The following is a 13,926-nucleotide window of genomic DNA, read 5'->3' as shown; positions in this document are numbered from 1 at the left end:
AGTCTGTGCTAATCTACATAGGTCTGGTAGTGTAAGATGATTCAGAATCAGTTGAATGAGCTACAAAAAACAGAGAAACCAAGACCATCAAGAATAAAAAAAAAGTATCATCTTATTAAGCACATATGGTCTAATAAAGAACATTAGTATCATGTATTTTATAACAATAGTTTTGACATACTAAGAAAAATCAATATTCAACCGAATTATCTAAAGCAGAAGAAACCATACATACATAAGACTATAGTACATTTCAAAATTGTTCTAAGTGTACTCAGTTCATATTGACTACTTATATTTTTTTTACAGTGCAAAGATATATTTTGGTAAGCTATTGAATAATACAATTTTTATAGATCCAAAATTTACTAAACATCTACCACACACTAAACAGTGACAGAAAAAGAGTTCTCGCTTTCAGTTTTCAGAGTCCAGTGGGGATTGGTGTAAGAACAATGACAAGGTTTAGTAGCTTTGACAGAGAGAAGCACAGGCAGCTAGCTATTAGAGGCTAACACAAGACACAGGCCTAACTGCAATGTGAAAGTGAACTTGTAACAGGAAGGCTCAACTTTAAAGGGTGAGAAGCAAGCTAGGTGAAAGGCGAGAGAGAGAGAGAGAGGGAAGGACCGGATTACAAAAAGCTTCACAGAGGAGCTTGGATTTATCCTAAAAGCAATGAAGAGTCCTGAAGGAATTTAAGCTGCAGAGCGACATGGTCAGATTTGTGTTTTTGAAAGATTATTGCAGGGGGTACTACTGGAGGCAGGGAGGGAAAGCAGCCAATGGGTTATTGCAGAATTCCGGGAAAGAGAAAACAGGGGTCAGCTTCAGGCAGTTGGAAGTGATGATGGAGTGGCAAACAGATACTAAAAAGTATTCAAGAGGAAGAATCAAAAAGATTTTTATTTCTAATTAAAATAATTTCCGTGAACTAGTTCAAGATTTATTATTTTTTGTTAATGGTGAACATTTGGGGGCTTCTAAACTAATGCTCAAAGAATTCCTGCTAAATAGCCTATTCTGAGCCAAGAAACAAAGGAATAAAAGATCAAATGTTTGCTAAATGTTAAAAATCTTTAGATGAGAGAGGTTGAATTTACTTTATGCAATGTGTTTATCTAGCTACACTTTCTATTTTGCAAATATGCCCTTTAATGTAAATGTTCTTCTTCAATTTATTTGACTATGTGGGCCCAGTATTAATTTCAGGTCAGAATTTCACTGTTTTAGGCAAAAATATTAAAAAATAAAGAGTGACAACATGATACTTAAAATAAGTTTTAAGAGTATACATAAAGCATGAGCACTACGGACTAACACATTTACTGAGCATGGTAAGGCTTGGGGTGTTTTTGCTATTCACTTCTAATATTTGAACTGGGATTTCAAAAATAACATTAAGGGGTGTGTGCCATAGTGTTACATCAGCTTCATAAAAAAGTTGACAACTTCCTTTTTTCTTTATGCTATGAAAGAGATGAAATAATATAGAATTTATCTGTTCCTTAAATGTTTGAAAGAACCTATGAGCTATCTGGGCTCAGCAATGTAGGACCTTAAATATTTGTAAAATGAATTAAAAATTTGTTGTTTTAACTACAATATTAAAAGTTATTTCAGTAGAATTTTTAAGCAGTTAGTACAAAGAGGCATTAAAAGTTAAATATATTCCTGTATCACAGAATAAATAATTTACTTTTTCCAGATGATTTGTAATTTAAATAACTCGCAGCAATTTTTGGCATCATTCCAAACAAAAGTCACAAATATTAAAAGATGTACATTGTGTGAAAACATTCTATGATAATTAATATTACATTTTAAGCAAATATCAGAAAAGAAAAAGAATAATGAAAAGTCACTGAGACCATGACATTGACATGTGAAAAAACACTTTGGATTTTGATTAAATAAAAGATAACAGGTGTCAGGCCTACAAGACAACATTCATTAATCATTACTCAGCTAGTGCCTAGTGTCTGTCAAAATGTGCTTTTATATTCAGGTATGCTAGCATAAAGCACTATTCGACACCACAGCGAATACAGGACGTGATATGATGGGAAGGACCCTCAAAACAGTTTATCCAACCTCAAAACCGCTCTACTTATAATTCAGCTATAAAACATTATACCACTTGATATATTTAAATGTGGTTTTTCCCACTGAAATAATTTGGATTACCTTTAAATAACTACCTTTAAAAGGTAAGTTAGAACAGATATACCTATAATAACTTCATACACTCCCTCATTTTGATATGTATGGCAAGGCTTGGGGTGCTTTTGAGTGTAACACAAAGGGTGAAGTGTTAAGATGCCAAGTATTATTCATTACTGGTGGACAGTCTTACTTAGTTACGGCCTATAACTAGAGTATATCAACAGAATCATTATTCTGCTTATATTCAGAGTAAACACTTTTTGTCTCTGCTTCTTCCCGCTTCCTTGATGCCTTAACCAAATACTAGGTAAGGTTTTCTCATCTCTCAATCTATGGTCACACCTCTACTGAACTGGTAATGATAAAGGACTATCAAAGACCTCTCAATGACCAAAACATGTAGGCACTTGTAACTTATTCTCTGCAGCAGTATCACCGAATACATCCTTTTTATGTTTTCTATACTTTGGCTTCCTATCACTTTGCTTTTAAGACAATCTCATATTTGTTCCAAGTGCCTTTTCTGATGTGTCTTCTTCTATGTGATTCTTAGATGTTAGTATTCCCAGAATTCTATTCCTGGCCCTTTATTCACACTGCAGAGTTTCATTGGTCAATTTCATCTACCATGGTAGCCCTCCCCTCACTCAAATGTAAACTCGGACCTTTCTCCTGAGTTTCAAACTCAAATAACGACTGCCTATTGTCCTCAACCAAACAAGTCTGCTTTGATGAATCACAGGCACCTCAAAGTCAATATGCCCTTTCCACCTTCGCCCACTATTTTATGATTGATGGCATGTCCATCCACTGAGTCATTTCACTCAGAAACCTAAAAGTCCTATGATGTTCTCCTTCGTCTCCACACTCACTAGTTACCTTTGATTTCTACCTTCTGCATCTCTGAAATATTTCTCCCACTCATCTCCTTTACAAACCTTACAATATTCAGGACACCATCAGTTCTTGCCCAAGTTACTGCAACAGCTTCCTAACTGGTGTCTCTGCCTCCCATCCTCACCTCCTTTTGGTCTGTTCTTCATTTCCCAACAGAGTAATCTAAGACAGAAATCTCAATTTTGTCACTCCCCTTTAAAAGATAAAATAAAACCTTCAATGTTTCCCTACTGACTACAAAAAAAGGTTCACAATCTTTTTAAAACCATGACACACGTGAAAGACAAAGTTTCCATGATGCTAAACACATGGGCAATTATTCTAATTGTGGGCCAAAGCATGTGCAAAAATGCCTGCATATTATGTATAATTCCTGAAATGTTAGCTATTACTACACACTTTCTCTCCCACTTAAAAAAAAAAAAAAAAAAAAAAAAAAAAAAAAAAAAAAAAAAAAAAAAAAAAAAAAAGCACATGAAGAATACAAGAGAACACGAGAAAGTGAATGTGAAATTACTATAGGATAAGCTTGGATATACTCTAATTTTTTACCAAAAGTAAATGATCTATAAAGTCTAAGGTATATATGACTCCCCCCAACTAATGTTGCTGTGTACTGGAGACACATAGGACCACTGGCTGAAGGAATAAAATGCAAATCTCAGTAAAACTCACAGAGCCCCCTATGATGCAGTTGAGTAAGCCATGCTCTGCCAATGCTGGGATGTTCCAATCAATGGCATCCATGCAAATGGTATCCTTTGGAGTTCTGCACTGAGGCAGCCCTAAGTCTCCATCTAATTTCATCTCTTGCAACTTCTGCCATCAAATCCTGTTCCAGCCATATTGAATGATGGAGTTCCCACACAGTTTCACTTCTTCTCACTTTTGTACATTCTCTTCCCTCTGCTTGAAGTTCCCCTCAGTTATTCATTTGAATGTTACATGTCAAGTATTTTATCGGGTCTGTATAAATTCAATAAAACTGTTTAAAATATATTTGCTGAATTTAAATTTCTATTTTGTAGTTTTAGGAAATAGGTAAGACTCAAAGAAGTGACTTAGTTTCCTCCAGATGAACTGCTCCCACTGCTGCTAGGACAGATCCTCCTGGGAGCCCTGGGGAACAACACTGTCACTATTACATGTTCTTCTCTTTCCCCAACTCAACTCTTCCTTCTTCTTTCCACCCTCCTTCCACTAAGGGCCAGATGGTCTTGTCCAATCTGTGAAGCTTCCATTCTATAACACAAGTCTTGACCTAGAAGGCCTGGGTTGGATCACAGTCCCAGAGCTTACTGACTGAATCACCTTGGATCCTTAAATTCATCTTTATGTGGCAACTTTAGCTACTTCACAGGGTGTACCATACATAGCATTTTAATTGCAAAATGTTGTGCAGGCATTATACTTACTCATAAGCATGCAAGAGGCTATCATTGTTCCAAGCAAGTTAAACTACTTGTGTTATTATAATGAAACCTGAAATACCCACCAATTTGGAAGGAGGACAGTATGAACTGGTTAAAATTTGAGGTTATCAAATTTTCTTTAAAATTTTTTTATTATATTCTTTCTAACTACACACAGCAGTTCTCAGCAAGGGATATAAATGCCTGGCCCTACCCCCCACCCCCAGTAGGTGTGCTACTGGCATTTGATGCCTAGGAGCCAGGGATACTAAATATACTGTAGAAACACCCCTATAGAGACACACTGAAAACAAGACTTTAGGTAAAGGCACTCTATACCTGCTTAGACTAAAATTATAGCTAGTTAGAATATAAAATAGAGTTGGTATAAAAGAATAAAGGACATTTAAAGAAACTGTGGACTAATAAATAGAATAAGCATCCCTCTCACAATCTTATTAATCATCTTATTTTTAATAGTAAAACATCTTTAATTTAACCTAAACAAAGTTAAGCACATATTGCCCAAATTTACATTGTATAATTATGACTTAAAGCGGAGTATAATTTATTATTGATTTATGTATTTTAGTTATTGCTAATCAGTAATATGATAACATATTTAATAGTTTATCCAAAAATCACTAGTCATCTAAAATAAAAGTGGTGAAATTACTTAACATAATTTTGTCTAGTTTTTCCAAATTCAAAATATACAGTATATCGGATTATGTACACCTTACCAATGCTTCTATTTCTCTGATATCTAGCAAAACAAATATTAATACCTAAACTTTAAAAAAAATTATACCATTATATCCAATATTGCTACTGAATATTTTTGGCTTACCTCATAAGGTAGTTTATCAAAATATCCATTATTTGGCCCTTCCCTGAGGGCAGTGCTGCTAAGCTTTTTGTTAAGATTGTCCATTCCACAGCCATCTTTTTCTTCATAGTCACCTTCTTCTAGATCATTCATGTCAATAAGTGAAGTCTTGAGAGAAAGCACTGGCTTGTCCTTCACACCATATAATACAACTGCATCTAATTCAGTGTAATAATCCAGAAGAGAACTATTTACTTCCAGCCGTATAAGATTTGTGGGAAAATTTATCTGCTTAATACAAGGTTTAAACTGGCGAGCCTGGGAAGCATTCACCTTCGTAGGCCTCTCTGACCACAGAATCTCCCATCTGCCAAAGAAAGAAACTTCCCTATAATACAGTTTGGAATGAGATTTACTGTTACCTAAGGTTATGGCCCCATGCTCAATACACTACAGTGTAAAGCAAAGGCATTAAATAAGGTGAACCGAATCAAACACAAGTATTGTTTCCAAGACACACAAAAAATATTTTATTTCTTAAAATATTTTTATTACATAAATTATTTTTACAACTCCCTAGAAAGTCCTTTTTGGCAGATTTCACATTGGTCAGTTAAAAACTGGAATACGTAGTGAGAGGTACATGAAGAACAACATTCACTTTTATAGAAAAAGTAAACCCAAAGTAAGAATAAAGCACACAGGATAAAGCTCTCCTGGGCATGTCCTAAACCAAGGTAGAAACTAAACTGATCATCTTGCCTCACAAAGGGTCTCCTTTTCTAGCTTTTCCATTTCTGTTACTGATGTCATACAAAAATCAAAACTTTCATTATCTTTGCTATACTTTTAACTAGTCATTAACTTTTGTTAAAATTTTCATGAAATTGTCTCTTCTAAATTTTCATTGTTGTTATCTTTCAGTCATCCTTGTATCCTCAGGACCTAGAGCAAGTATCTAACACGTAACAGGTGAATAACAGTTTCTGCTGTTCCTCCAAAATGAACACCTCCTTTCCAGTCAAATTAATCACTACTTTCCAGATAATAAACTTAATTTCCACCTTTGTCTTTGCTTATATTGTCTCCCTCCAATGAAATATCCAACCTGTAACTATCTGCCCATCTATTTTTCAAGGTCCAACTCATATTGCATCTCTTCACATGTCTTCTTATAAAAATATTTTCCAAAATTATTTAAAGATCTTTCATAACACAGCATCCTTCATAACATCCTTCATAACATTCTCAAATATATGTCATAAGTAACCATTTCTCTAATATTGTTCCCTAAAGTATCAGAGGAAATTAGAAGCATAAACTAAAAATACTTCAATAACTATCTTTCCTCTATTCCTATTTACTTTAGCTAGCAGAACTTTTTTTAATAAAGGTTTTATGTCAAAGACTAAGAATATTTTTAAGTCTCTCGATATATACAAACTGCTTTCAAAGAAGCTTATGTCAATAGTATATGAGAATGACCACTGGAAGCATTACTTATTTTTAAAAATAATCTCTGATTTCATAGTGAGCCATATCTCTGTATGGCATAATTTATAATTTACTGATTACTAATAACACTTAAAATGTATTATATACTTACTAATCATGCGAGGTTTTCCCCTTGCGATATAATGTCAGTTCATATCCTTGGCCCAAAGACCTACTGAGATCTAAGTAAAAATTGATTACGGCCAGGTATTTAGGAAACTGAAATAGATAAAAGAGTGTGAAACTCTGGGGAGAAATCTGAACCAAAACTACAGAAGTCATCAACATACAGCTAGCCTAATGGTCTTTAGGCCAAGATGGGAGCAAGAAGAACAGGTAGCACCAATCTTGGGAGAATGGAGATGGAAGTATGGTCATTTCGACCTTCAGAAATAAAAGCCTAAGGCAGGGGCTCAAGGAGGATTCTAACCAACATATCACTAATTATAACAGTAGGAACTTTTGCATTTTCTAGAACTTTTATAACCACTCCATACTGGCTTGTTTAGTTGATTCTCTCACAAAAATTAGGAATGAAATCCACCAAACATAAAGAGCCAGTGAGTATTTGTATTCAGAGACAACATGAAAGTAAGACTACAGAGACTGGTCTCACTCTATAACCAATCTTGGGAGGCAGAGGAAGAATTCTAAGGAATAGAGCAGGTTGTGGCAGGTATAAGAGGAAAGGAAAGCAGGCTGAGCACCTGCTTCCTGTGACAATGCCGAAAAGCAAACTTGGAATGCCAGCCTAGACCTAAGAAGTGCTCTGAGAGCTTAACAATGGCATTGAATGGAACACTCTAACGGAAATCTATGCAGTTAAATAGAGCTAGCCATATAGGCAGAGGGGAACAGGAGTTTTAAACATTTAAAATGACGTTGGAGGGAAAATGCAGTCCAAATTTTGGACAGTATAGTTCCAAGAATCATGAAGTAAATGGTGAAATGCATGAGAAAGTTCAAACTTTGGTTTTACTTATCCTTTTGTTGCCACTGCAAAATGACATCAGAAGATGCTGGAGGAACGTCTCATGTCCAAGAAATAAGGACCACTTAGGACCCTGTGATATAACCACCTGTACTGGTTCACAGTACATGTGAACTAAACTAATCTACTTTTTTAGTTTCAGTGAGGAGTTTTTATGAGGCTTAACATAAATGCTGAAAATGTAATATAGAAATCATCTCTGCCAGGTCCTTTACAATAAATAAATACACAAACAAAACATGTTCTTCATGTTTATCTTGATTTATGGTATAATGTAAATTAAATTATAAAATCACGAATAGAAGCTTAAAGGAAAACAGTGATTGAAACAGAAATGTGCTACTTTAATAATGTATTAATCTATTAATGCCCTCCCTATCCTCCAGAATAGACAAGGTTAAGATGATGTTTTAATTGACTTTCTTAACATTTCTAGTATGTTTAAACATATCAGCATAAATGCTATTTTAGCACCATTCTTGCTTCTGACTTCTACATAGCTTGGACATTATATATTTAGCTATATACATATCATAAACTGTAAATATAACATACTTAAAGTAGAACAATATAAATATCAGTTTTTTAGAAACATTTAAAACTATATCTAAATATAAAAATTTTCAAGTATCATTGGTTTATTTATATTTTATTTTGATTTTTCTTGATAATCTAAAAAATAACAAAGAAAAATGATAAAAAGATGGAAAAATTATTTTATAGGTCTATGGCCATTTAAGTTAATATTAACTATGAGACCAAAACAAATTGATTTGGGGATATCTGCATTAAAGTGAATTTTTGTTTAAAATTCCCTAATGGAACTAGAATATATTATTTCAAAGTTAAAAACAAGAGAATATGACAATATCTTTTTATTCTAGAAAACTAAAGCCAGAATCTTAAAAACTAGTTAGTGAAAACAAGCAAACAAATACAAACAAATGTGCACATGTACACAGACATACATACAGATAGACAGACACTCACACACCTTTCTGTAGATGACCACAACTCTTAATCCTCTGGACCCAGGAGAGTGTTGATGTCACTAAACTGCTTTAAGTCATGGCCCCTGTAGTCTGTACATTTATGTGCTTACTACATATACTCACACTGTTTTTATCTACTGCACAAATCTGACAAATTCCAATGTTCTAGGTAAGTATTTTAAATCCACAGTATCACATGTGCAAAATTCAGCTTGGAATCCCTTTCAGGCTGTGCTTCAGTCTGTACTCAGAGCACTTAATTCTGGAATGGTAACCAACAGCATTCTCTACACCAGCCCACTTATTTTTCTTTCTGTTGATTGTATCAAATGCCTACTATGTGGCCAGTGCTTGGAAACGAAGAAACAAACCACTCTGTGTGACTGCTGACCTGTTGTTACCCCACTGAGGAAGTCTCTCTCGGGATCCCTGGAAGCAGCAGGTAGATGATGAGAGGAAGCAAGATATTCATCAATGGAAACCAGAAAAAGCAAGTTTTCTAAGGTATTCAGGTTGGAAGCCAGGCACATGGATGCAAAAAGCTTCCCTGTAACTAAAATTTCTCCTAGTTAGTAAGCATATCTAGTAGCCAGCATAAAGAAAGTTCTCTTGCCAACACCCTTCCATTTCACCAGTTGAAAGTGAAGGGATAGAACAGGAAAATAAGAATAAATGCATTCTGATGGGTGTACCTACTCACTCCCTGCCTCCAAGCTCATCTCTAACTGAAACTTACAAACTGGAATCTGCTTTAAAAAGAATCAACCAGTAAAATATCTGGTCAATTCTGCCCTAAATGTCAAAATCATGCTTCTTTGCCCACAAAGTCAAGGGGGCCAAACCAGACCATTACCAATTTTGATATCATTGCTTAAGTAACTCCCTTTGGCAGCAAATTATCTCTGACAGTCACTTTCTTTCTCCTTGCTTTCTTAACTTCAATGTTATACAGTTTAAATGTTTTTAACACTTAAACCCAGAAAAGATTCAAACCACTAATTTTATTCTCCAAATAAAGTTTAGCCAATCAGTTTCTTTAATGATCTCAATTTGTCATATTCTTCCTCCTCTTTTCCGTCTCTTTTCCAGTATGTAACCCTGTACGAGCCTATTTTCTGACTCTTACACAAGCATCCATTAAGATCTTATCTTCAGGACCATGACACTATTCCTACCATTTTTCTTTTCTCTTAATCGGGCACTAGGCAAGAAGTCTTAAGACTCTGAGATCTTGTAGAACTACCTGCAACTTTTGTACTTCACTCATTGAACAAAGAAATGCAATATGTGGTGGCAGAAAGAAATCTAACTATGGGAGGTGAGCACACAGCGTAAATATATATATGTCTTACTCTTAAAGTATACAGCTGAAACTTATTGGATTTCGTTAACCAATGTCACCATAATTAATTAATTTTTTTTTTTTAAAAGAAAAATGCAACAGGATGAAATGGAGAAAGATGGCTTTTAAATTCTGTATGTTCTGAGACTACAAGTCCATTTCCTGCAAACAAATTCCTGAGCTACTCCAACATATTCTCTTATTTGCTAATTCCTAAGGTGGGCATAAATCTGTGCTCTCAATTAAGATAAAAGGCAGTATAGTCCAGTGGTTTTCAAACAACAGTGTGTGATGGAGCTTTCTATGACAAATTTTTTTTTAAAAAAAGGAATATATTGGTATATAAAAAAATACATACATATATATATGTAAATTTACCAACAATTCTTGATTCGAGATTCTTATCAGGCTAATTTTTCCAGTATAAACTGAGGTTGCTTTTATGAAATGATGGTGATAATAAATGATGTTGGTATTTCATTTGTTTGTCTTTTTCATGTATGCTTATTTATCAAAGTAAATAATCGAACAACCCTATATCAGTTCTGTCATTTTTATTATCTTTATGTTCACTAAGTTTACTGTAGCTGACCTTCACTACCTGTATTCCACTTAGATCTCCTGGTCAGTTCTCCTGGTCAGCCTACTCTGCTTGCTTCACTCCTAAGGGCTTCCACCTATAGCTTTCTTCAGAAAACTACCTGGGCTCTTGGAGCCTCTTCATTTAGAGTGTGGCATGTGCCTTAATCCAATCAGCCTCTTTAATATAACCTCAATTTGTCATTTCTTCCTCCTCCAATTTGCCATTTTCATTCCCTTGCCCACTACCCCAGCCCATAGCCCAAGATAATTGGTGCAGAAGGTAAGAACCATCCCCCTAGCAACTTGGCCTCCGGGCAGACTGAGACTTCACACATGAAACTACATCCTTGCCTGACTTCTTCCCTTCCCCACGGCACTTTCCCCATTCCCTTACAGGTTTCTCCAGGAGCGCTTCTATAACAAATCATTTGGACAGAAATAGTTCTCTCAAGGTCTGCATCTGGAAAACTGGATCTAAGAGCTCTATGAAATCCCAAAGTCTGGAAACTACTAGTCTACATCTTAAGAATGGCACTCCCAGGGTTGTGGCCCTTCAACAGCTTATCTTCCACACTCTTGGCCTTTCACTGTTTTGAACACCAAGATCTCTCCTCATGATTTCACCTTTGCATGTGCTGTTCTCTCCCCAACTTTCCTATCCAAACTAAAGCCTCTCTCAACCCTCAGGTCTCAAAGTCAAGTCCTCAGGGAAGACTTCTCTGAGCCTCATAGATTTTTTTTTCCCTCTGCCAACACAAGGTTCCTACAATCTCGTGGTCCTCTTGTAGGCCAGCCTGTAAACTCAAAGAACGCAAGCCACATTCATTTGGCTATCTGTTCTGTTCCCAGCATGAACACGCAGAGATGGTGTTCAATTAATGTTTTCTGACTGTCAAAAAATTTACCAAAATGTTGATAGTTACTGAATCTGCACAAAATTGTAGGGTTTTTTTCCTGTATGTTTTCTCTTTTGCTATTTTCTAACAAGTTTTTAACAATGAAACATCTACTGATTTCATAATCAATAAAAGTAAAAGACCTTTTTTTATTCTGCAATAATATATATTGGTTAGATTCTTTCTCTCCTAAAATTTAATGGTATTTCCTGTGAAAAAAACTAAATGGTATTTACTGTGAAAAAAAACTAAAAATCAGTTAAGCGCATTAGAGATATATTATAAATGAAGCCTACACTTTAATCGTAATCACACACTACACCTCTTAGTTAAGAATACAAGAGCATAACTTGTACTCAAAACTAGTTATGTAGACATTAATTTTTCGATTAGAGGAAAGATGTTACATGTTTCATAGATTTCATCCCCAAATTTGTTCAGCTTTTTAAGAAAAAAAGTAGATAACTTTGTATAGGTAAGAGGCAAAGAACGACTGCGTTCAATAAATCAATTCTCACATAAGAAAGGATCCTGCCCAAAATAGTTTTTTTTCTCTCAGGAAAAAAAAACTAAAACTGTAAATTAAAAGAGCCTGGTTTTCTGTGTTTAAAATTTTTTAATTGATTAATTTATTTTTAATTCGTTAATATCACCACATATTTGACCCCTTTTACCTCACATCTACCTCCCCTTCCCCATTCATTAATAATACTGTTTACAATATATTATCAAGGTAATTCTGAAAACAAACCAAAACAAAACAAAGATTATAACAGCCATCTACAACTTGAGTTAAGTTGTACTCTGTATTTGTTTCCTAGTATGCTAGAAGGTGTTCCCTTACAGTTGAGAGGACAGGGACTTGGAGGAAGCAATGTGTCAGGTGGCAGCTGATCCCTGCCCCCACTCCTCCTCCACTGGCACCTGGAGTCCTACAGTTTAACAGGTGCCCACAAACTGCCCTGAGACTAGAATAAGCTCATAAGAGCAGGAATTTTTGTCTATTTTGTTCGTTGTTTACTGATGTATCTTCAATACCTAGAACAATGCTTAGCACATGGTAGACACACAAATATTTAATGAATGAATTAATAAACAGTTATAAAGACCTAAAAACTGGCAGTATCAACAAGAAATAGAAAAATGGGCAAATAATATGACCAGATGCTCAAAGAGAAGGAAATATCAATGGATCTTAAACATGAAAAGACATTCAACCTCAGAGATAATAAAATAATTTTAACTTAAAAATAAAATAACATTTTTTAACCTAATTTTTTACCAAATTAACAATGATATTAAAATGTATTAACGCACTTTATAGGTGAGGCTTTGGCAAAACCTGTATGTGGTATGCACATACATGGCTAGTGGTAATATAAATAGGAGAACCTCTTTACGAGAAATTTGGTACTATATATTAAAATTACAAATGCACAGACCCTTGGCTCAGCAATTCTTCTGGGAATTTATCGCACAGATATACTTGCACACATGTGAAGTGACTCATGGTAAGGTTATTCACTGCATCAATGTTTACAATAGCAAAACTATGGGAACAACTGAGTACCCACCGATAGGGGAGTGGTTAATAAGTTGGGGTACATAGACACTGTGCATTATTTGCAACTGTAGAAAAAAATGAGAAATATCCAATATACACCACTAAATGAAATAAGTAACAGAACAATATGAATAGTGTGTTTATTTGGGGGTAGAAAGAAAATAAAAATATATTTGTATTTGCTGATTTCTACATAAACAAACTGGAAAAATACAAAAAAAGTGGATAAAACAGTTTCTTTGAGGGAGGGTGGGTTGTAGGCATGTGGAGAACAGGGTAACCGCAAGACTGGGTATATTATGCACTTTTTAAATTATTGAAACATGTAAATATACTACTAGTCAAATAATTATATTTTAAAAAATCAGAAGGCTGCAGTACCAAAGCAAAAGAGAGGCACTGTTATGCAAATTAATGATGTAAATAAATAGGCTTTTAGAGAGAATACATGAATTACTTAAAGCGATACTTATTTTTAAATGAATATGCTTGTTATAAAAACATTCACCTAACATTAAAGCTAATCCCCTAAGGACTGCCTCAAAGTATTTAAAAGCAGTAACATGATGCCTGTCTGAAAATACTTAAGAAGTCAAATTTCCTACTAACTTCTCAGATTGGCCCAAGTCCCACTTAGTTCATATGATGCTTTCTGTTTATACTAAATTCTGTGACAAATTTCACAGTCTATGAATATTATGGTGTGAGGTGTTAAGGTATGAAGAATTCATTAAATCTTCATATGTGTAATCTTTCTTTCC

The 13,926-nt window shown here is 34.7% G+C and overlaps 1 protein-coding gene across 1 annotated transcript in view; it reads right to left on the bottom strand.

The window, feature by feature from the left end:
* Window positions 1-13,926, bottom strand: part of FBXL4 (F-box and leucine rich repeat protein 4) — a 69,042-nt gene that overhangs the window by 41,163 nt on the left and 13,953 nt on the right. The window contains 2 exon segments of the mRNA XM_025042835.1: window positions 3-60; window positions 5,326-5,671. Coding sequence (XP_024898603.1) covers window positions 3-60; window positions 5,326-5,671 — 404 coding nt within the window.

Source organism: Pteropus alecto, unplaced genomic scaffold (assembly GCF_000325575.1).
Source record: "Pteropus alecto unplaced genomic scaffold, ASM32557v1 scaffold7, whole genome shotgun sequence".
Lineage (NCBI taxonomy): Eukaryota > Metazoa > Chordata > Mammalia > Chiroptera > Pteropodidae > Pteropus > Pteropus alecto.
Note: the sequence above shows the minus strand (reverse complement) of the source record. Positions and strands in the feature narration are given on the sequence as shown.